We start from the raw sequence: 7,699 nt of genomic DNA, 5'->3' as shown, positions 1-7,699 counted from the left end.
CTTTGCCCACCTATTTATTTACTGGGCCTTAAAGGGGAAAACGCAAAATGAAGGTGGGATTTTCATGCTTCCAAGCTGTCCTTTGTTTGGCTGAGGTTTCAGTTTAATTCTTTACCATTTTTGGAAGACCTGGAGAGTTTTGGTCTTGTGTGGTATCTGTGGATTCGTGGAAGGAGGTGTATGAGAGGGCTGAGTAGGTGTTGAGTAGGTGCTGAGAAACGTTGACCCTGGAATGGCCAGCGGGTGGCTTTCCTACCTGGCAGAGGGCTCTCCTGGAATATGCCAGAGTGGCTGGATCTAATGCCCTTTACAGCACTTTGAAACACCAGGCAAACGCACTAGAGTAGACCTATCGCATCAAATGCTGGATGGTTGAGTCAACTCTTCCATTGGGCCACTGGGTCCACTCTAGAGGGGAGTCACAAGAAGGTGCCAGCCAAAGGATCTGCACAGCCTGGTTCCAAGCCTGTCCCTATTCTGGGTTGCTTTGGATGAAAACTAGAATAGGTGGGATTTATTAAAGGCTCACACAATGTTCTTCTCTTTAAATGATGGGTGGGTGCTTAAGGATGGATCTGTCCATCATTCATCAAGTGGAGTTTGCATAGTCACCTGTTTAACACGTGCCCCACAAGAATGTCTGCTAATTTTGAAAGGAAGAGAGAGAAGAGTGTTCCTAACTCTGCAGGATTCTTGCTTTATAGAGCTCAAGATCTACTCCCCAGGACCTCTCTTCCCCCCCCCCAACTTTGTTACATCCAAGTTAACGGTGCTTATATGCTGCCCGCTGCTCCCCACCAGGGGAAGAGGACACATGGATACAAAGAAGTAGAAAAACAGCACAATAATTTTTTTAAAAAACAATTATGGCTGACAATATCTCTGGCATATCCCAGGACAGTTCTATCTGTGCCCTGGACTGTAATGACTTTAGGGTCAAGACCTGTCTTGTGTTAATTTTAGGGTAAACAGAATTGAAGCCAGCTTGCCTGCTGGCCGCGCAGGTCCTTCCCAGCTGGAATCAGGCTGTGGGCGCTGCGGCACATCTGTGGGACTGGGCACAGGGTCTGTGTGAGTTTGCTCAGAGGTAAACTTCATGGAGTAAGGTTGCCCAGGGCTGCAGATATAAGGGCACAGGCTAAGAAGTGGAAATCAGAGATGGCAGAGATTGCTAAGAAACGTGCAAAGGGAGGAAGAGTTTGAAGTGAAATATTGTTGAAAAGTTGTGGAAGTTGGGTAAAGAAAGTGCGACCATTTAAATGGTTTGTTTCCTTTCACGGCCAGTTTAGGGAGCCTTGTTCCATCCTTAAGGGTGTTCCTGGGCTCTCCTGAAGCCACCTTTCTGTCACGGACTGGAAAGAAAAGATTGTCTCTCGCAGGCTATTAGGAAACACCCCCTCCCCCAAAAAACCCTCTGCTCACTTTGTTTTGTGGCTGTTATTTTGAAGTGCAAACCCTCCACCATCAATACGGTTGTAAATAATTCAATAAAAGAAGCACAGTTCTGTTTTGTCGTTATTCCTTTGCGTTCTTGTCAACGAGGGCTTGAGGTGACAACTTCAGTTTGGTCAAAGGGGGACACGATTCTCCGATTGCTGATATTTGACTTTTAAAACCCAAATGCTTTCACGTAGCTGAGGAGTCACGAAATACACTAGTAGAAAGGGTGTGCTCTTAATTAAGCCTTGTGCTTGTCAAGGAATCATGGGCCAAATTTGGGAGTAATAAATCAAAGATCCTTTTAAAAAAGAAACCACCATGTTTGGGATTATGGGTTATATTGAGTTATTCTAGTCCTTGGGAACAAACCAGCCAACGTTTTAAGCATTCAAAGACTTGTGGATTTCAGAGGCTAATCAGAAGATTCTTAACTCTTTCTCGCTGAAAGGAGATGTCAGAATGCTCACTCCTACACCTGAACTTTGGTGATCTTTGTCACTCTCTCTCTCTTTTTTCCCTGCAGCCATTGCATTTTTTCAGACCCTGATTTTGTGTGTTTGGCTGTGATCGCCACACTGGCCCTGCTGAAGGGAAGTTTGCCTCTGTTTTGCTGATCACAAGTCATCCATTTATGTTGCGTAGGCATGGTCCATGCTAAGTCTGGCCATAAAAGTGATCCAACAAAGGCTATTCGGGGGGGGGGGGGAATCACTGAGAGCAGGATGGCTTACCTAGGAATCTCCTTATCTCAATGTTCCAAATTCCATTGGCATGACGGGAAGGGAGAGTTCATCTTTCTTTGAAGGAAGGAAGATATGCCGCCTGTATTCCAAGAATAGCAACCTACTGGTCCAGTTAAGCCCAAAGAAGGAGTTTTGGCAGGGTCTGGAAGTTCCCATGGAAATGAACATGAGCAGCCATCCAATGGGTGTCTTGTGAAAGAACCACCAATAATTCGGAAGGAAGGACTTTGGTGTGTTTATTCATAAAAGGAGGGTGGGATCGGTCAAGGACGCATACACTAGCTTCGCCTGACATGCTTTCCGTCCCGTTCATTTGGGGGTTTGATGCTCTCATTGGCCATTATCCAAGGGTGTTGGGGAATTGGGGTCTGTGTCCTGCTCCCTTCCTCCAATGCATTGTTCGGTTGCAACATAAGCTGGTAAGTAAAGAAAGCTTCACCTATGCAGGATTTAATGGAGTGAATTTGTTTTGTCTAGTATTAATGACAGTTAATATTCCAAGGCAACTGAAGGCTCGCTTCCTTCAACAGGGCAATGTGTGAGGATCTAGATTAGTTCTGAGGAAATGGAGTAGAGGATGAAGTGACCTTAGCTCTCTTTAAGGGCTGGCATGAGAAGCAGAGGTGGGCACTTAGTGTGGGTAGTACCAGCACGTGGACCAGGAATATTGATGACCCCATGGAAGAATGAGACACGGTCTCAAACTTGAACCCATGTGGAGAAAGAAATTTGCAAGAGATGAAACAGGGTTTCTTCATAGGGTCGCCATAAGTCAGACATGACGTGACACAGTGACAGTCAGGGAAGTCTGTAGTTGACCATAAAACCATGCTTTAGCAGCTTATGGATGTCAACAGGATCCATGTTCAAAAGAAACATACCCCATCTTTTTGGGCTGAAAGCATAGCTTTAAGGCCCATTCTCTTGAGGCAACGAAGAAGCACCATAACAAGAAATAAACCATTTTCTTAACATGCTCTTTATTTGAAATGCAAAATGGATTGCTACCGAGAAAACAGGATGCTGATGCCATTCATGACTGACTCATACAAAATCTGCATTTAAGAGGAATTTGTATAAATTGATTATTAAAATTGCTCAGGAAATCAAGCCATTCCGTAGGTTCAATAGTTTGGGGTTCTCCCTGAGCAGTTCCTGGGAAACACTCTAATATATATATATATGCTTGCAGTTGAGACCCTTGGCTTGGTGACTCCCTTGGAGAGAGAGAAAAACCACTCATCAACGTGTGAACAGTGTTTATTCAATCCCTTGTAAGGTGAAAAGACTGACTGGGATTCTTAAAAGGTAAATATTAATTCCCAAAGTCAAGATGACCTTCAGAGACAATGTTCTCTCTCTCTCTTATGCACGCATGTATTTCATCCAGAAAATAAATGTGATGACAGAGTGATGTGAATGAATATATATATATATATATATATATAAATATATATAAAAGCAAATGTGAGCACTGAAGTGTCTCCATCCCATAAACGCCGTTCAGCAGAGGCCGAAGGTGGGTTACCGCTTGCTTTGTTTTTCTGCCTCTAGTTCCTTCCGGAGGTCCGAGACCTCCACAGGGACGTGGACGGTCAGCCCGTTCATCCACTTCTTAACATGCACCTGGCAGCCCAGGCGAGACCTAAGAAAGTTTGCAGAAACAGAAGGTGTTGAGGGGGAAAGGGGGAGGGGCTCACGAATGCCTCCCCTAATGGCAACGCGGAGGGGTAACGTACAGCCTGCGCTCTCATGCTAGCCCCTTCCCCATGAAAACTCTCTGACATCCCTGAACACCCACCCCTGGAAAAAGAAACGGACCATTAAAAAGTCTGAAACTTTTCCCAAAACTGAGAATTACAGGAAAGTTTATCCCATTCAGGAGGGCAAAATGCACCCCTGGTCTGTGGGGCTGAGAACAGTTCACAACCTAAGCTGAACTGTGACACACATTTCGATCATTTTTTTTCCTATTTTTGAACAAGGGCTCCCCCAAGTGGTGAATTTTGTCACAGAACATGATTTTCATCCCTGACCGGTCTTGCATTTAGCATGCTTTGCTTTGTGATTCTGAGGCCGTTGTCTCTGAAGAACCTCATTCGAGGAGGAAAGGGGTTGAACTGTGGGGAATGTGCATCCCCTTAACATCCAGTCTGCCCCCAAACCTCCCAGGTTTTGTGATGGAATGGAGGGGATTAGAAAAGACCCCTGCACCCAACAAGACATATGGCACAGCTCGCCAAAGGGGGTTGGCCCCAGAGGAAGGAGGATCCAGAGGGAGGCTACAGAGGCTTACGTGTCCGTCAGTCCAAAGGCCAGGTCAAGCATGTCCAGCTCTTCATCACTGGTGGGGCCCAGCTGGCGGAAAGCATCCTCCTCGAAGATGAGGTGGCAAGTGGAGCACGCGAGCGCACCTTCGCATGCACCTGCGTGAGGAAGGAAGGATCAGGGCCCCTCTCCCAACTTTCCACTGGGTCCAGCAGAAGGCCCCCTTCCCACTCTGTTCTTCCATATTTCTATGACTGCATTTATTTATTTATGATTGATTTCTTAGATTTACATACTGCCCCAATAGTACGATGCACGACTCTCAATAGTTTACACTACTATTATATGCTTCTGTGAGGTTGTGGGAGGCAGGGTAGAAAAGAACATGAGAAGTAAGGAATAACAAGTGGAACGTCTGAGGTGTTTCTCTCTGCTCTTTCTTGGGTCATTGCAGCAGTGCCTGTGGGGTCCTGGGCAGCTTTAGACTTTTGCTAGAAATGAGGAAGTCCTCATTCCTTAAGAGTCAATTCCAGAGAGAGAGAGAGAGAAAGGGGGGGGGGCTATCCAAACAAATGGGGCAGATTTAAGGCAGCCCAGAAAGGGAAAGGCAAGCCAGAATGGGTTCAGAGTCCGACACTTACCAAAGCCATCAATGCTGAGGTTTTGGTTCATCACCACCTCCAGCAAACTTTCCCCTTCTTTCGCCGTGACCGTGAATTTCTCCCCATCCCGGTTAACAAAATGCAGCAGCACTTTATCGGTAGAACTGTGTGGGGAAGCGAGAGGAAAGAGAGGTCACCAGGAGAGGAGAGAGGGGAGGTGAGAGGAGGGATGCCGTAAGACAACACAGCAACGTGAGATGCCTCCCAGGACCGCCCCCCCCCCGAAAAAGGTCAATGCATTCTGTACTATGTGCAAATGGAGGCATGAAAGAATGAACTAAAATATTTAAATTTGACGAGGTGGGTAGAAAAGCTTCTTTAATTACAACTCACAAGATTCTTCAGCCCACTGGGTTCTTGGCTATGATCTCTGGAGGATTTGGGGAGCTGTTTTCGCCACAGTCCGGATTTGAGGCATAAGAAGGGATGGCACCCCCCCCCCGAAGCAACCATACTAGTTGTTGGCTGATCCGAACATTGGTGGCTCCAAAGCAGTGGTTTCCCCACCTTGGGTCTCTCCAGATGTTCTTGGACTACAACTCCCAGAAGCCTTCACCGTGACCTCTGCTGGCCGGGGTTTCCAGGAATTGCCGTCTAAGACCATCTCGGGAGACAAGATGGGGAACCACTGCTCCAAAGCATTGACAGGCCAAGCAATGAAGAAACCCCCAAATTTACAAAAACCCTCATTCCCCCTCCCAACCCCCAACCCCCCAGAATTAGTACTGTTTTTAATAGCAGAGCTGGCTGAAGATGCTTTGTTAAAGATCAGAGGTTAGTTTCTGGGGGGGAGGTTGAGCCTTCAGGGTGATTGATCTCGGTCATGAGCCTGGGCTTGAAATAAATCGCAAATAATCTCGCAGCCTTGAGCTGCCCGAGAGGAGACTGTGTTCCTTCCTTCGCTCTGCTCTGGAGCAGCCTTGGCATTCCTGGGCTGAGAGTAGGAGAGGACGTTCCTTTCTCCAGACTCAGACATTAGAAAAGAAGCCGCAACTGGGATGTGACACAGGGCTCTTCCCTGTTTCTACTGCAGTACAGCAGGTGTGAGAGACACACTGTACTCATCAGCTGAATTTAGCTGCAGGTCAGGGCGCAGGAGGGGGGCTTTGCCATTGCCAGCATTCCTCTGCTTCCCCTCCTGGAGCAAAGACAGAGGGGCCACGGAGCCCACGTGGCTGCCTGGTCTCTCCTGGCGGAGGACGTGGAACCCTTGACGTTGTGTATTTCGGAGTGGCTTGCCTCTGTGCCACGTCCTTGAAGGCTTGTTAGACCCAGCTGATCCCAAACGCAGACATTTCTGGCCTGGGACCTGCCTCTTTGGACGTGATGGGGCCTTCCTTCTTTTTGTGAGAGCCGATACCTGGCTGGCACCTGTAGCCGGATCATAAAGGTCCCGCTCGGAGACAGATCAGGGCCGGGCTGGAGCGCCTTTCCTCATGCGTCGTGTGCTCAGCAGGAAATAGACGGTAACAGACTTCTCCACAAGCGGTCGAAACCGTGATCTATTTCCCTCTGTGATCACACCCCGAGTTGACTGGCTCTCTGGCACGGGCGATGGTCAGCGCACCCCTTTCCGCAGCCGGGAGCCAGAGCGGGGAAATGACTAGAGATCTGGAAACTGGCCACGGAATTATTATTATTATTATTTTTAAAGAAAGAACGTGGAGGATGAACAGGGCCTGATCCAGGACCCCAGCAGGAGACTCAGCCTTAAAACTGCCTCTCGTACCCTGAAGACCCTGATCCAGATGATATACTCATGTTTGACCGTCCCTTCAGAAAACCAAACAAAAAACTCCTCACAAAAACCCTGACATAAATGCCAAGTCAGCTTGCAAGGCATGGACGGTGCTGTGGCTGGTTCTTCTGTCCTGCTCGGGGGGAGGCTCTGTGGGAGGTGATGTCTTGGCCCTCAGAGGACCTTCTCCCAGAGGCTGCACCTGCTCTTTGGCCCCTTCCTTGACCCGAGGTCTAACGCCTCCTCCTGCCCTGGGCTCGCCTCCCACCAGCTGCGAAGGTCTGCCAAAGGGCCTCGGTCTCCAGCCCTCCCTCCTTCCATGTCTGCCAGCATCAGCATCAGCATCTTAGGACCTGGCCTCCCCCTCGTTCTCCAGCCTTTAGCCGGTGAATATCACAGCTCTGCCTGGAAGGTGTTTTTTCCACCCCCTGGAAGCTGCCTTGTTTTCCATTGTCTTCTCTGTCTCATTTTATCTAGTTCTTCGGTGGGTTTGCAAGGCGGGCTGAAGGCCAGGGTGGCGGGAAAGGCAGGCTAGTTCTAGCTGCCCAATTGACAGGAGAAAGGCAGGCAGGCAGGAAGGCAAGAAGGCTGCGGAAGTGCTCCTCTCCATGGGATCTCCAGAAATACACCAGAGTTGGGCAGGAGACTTACCCTGGATCCCCTGGGACATCTCGGAGCCCGTGGGAATGGCTGAACCACCGGCCCGGGTGCAAGCTGAGCTGGCACTGCCTCCGATGAGCTGGTCCAAGGGAGCCGAGGCCATGAGCTCTGCGCACTGCGGGTCCCAGCCGGCTTAACCTGAAAACGCACCAAGCCATGGCTGCAGAGTCAGCTTTCTGATTCCTCTT

General features: G+C 48.8%; 1 protein-coding gene across 1 annotated transcript; it reads right to left on the bottom strand.

Annotated features, from left to right (window-relative positions):
• Positions 1 to 3,586: 3,586 nt before the first annotated feature.
• LOC110074343 (adrenodoxin) lies at positions 3,587 to 7,614 on the bottom strand. The gene is made up of 4 exons (XM_078380817.1): positions 7,503 to 7,614; positions 5,093 to 5,242; positions 4,480 to 4,609; positions 3,587 to 3,828 (listed from the first exon to the last, which is right to left on the bottom strand). The coding sequence occupies exons 1-4, from the start codon at positions 7,612 to 7,614 to the stop codon at positions 3,708 to 3,710; spliced, it is 513 nt and encodes a 170-aa protein (XP_078236943.1). The 3' UTR covers positions 3,587 to 3,707.
• Positions 7,615 to 7,699: the final 85 nt, after the last annotated feature.

Source organism: Pogona vitticeps, chromosome 11 (genome assembly GCF_051106095.1).
Source record: "Pogona vitticeps strain Pit_001003342236 chromosome 11, PviZW2.1, whole genome shotgun sequence".
NCBI lineage: Eukaryota > Metazoa > Chordata > Lepidosauria > Squamata > Agamidae > Pogona > Pogona vitticeps.
The sequence above is the reverse complement of the archived record's forward strand: the minus strand, read 5'-3'. Positions and strand labels throughout refer to the sequence as shown.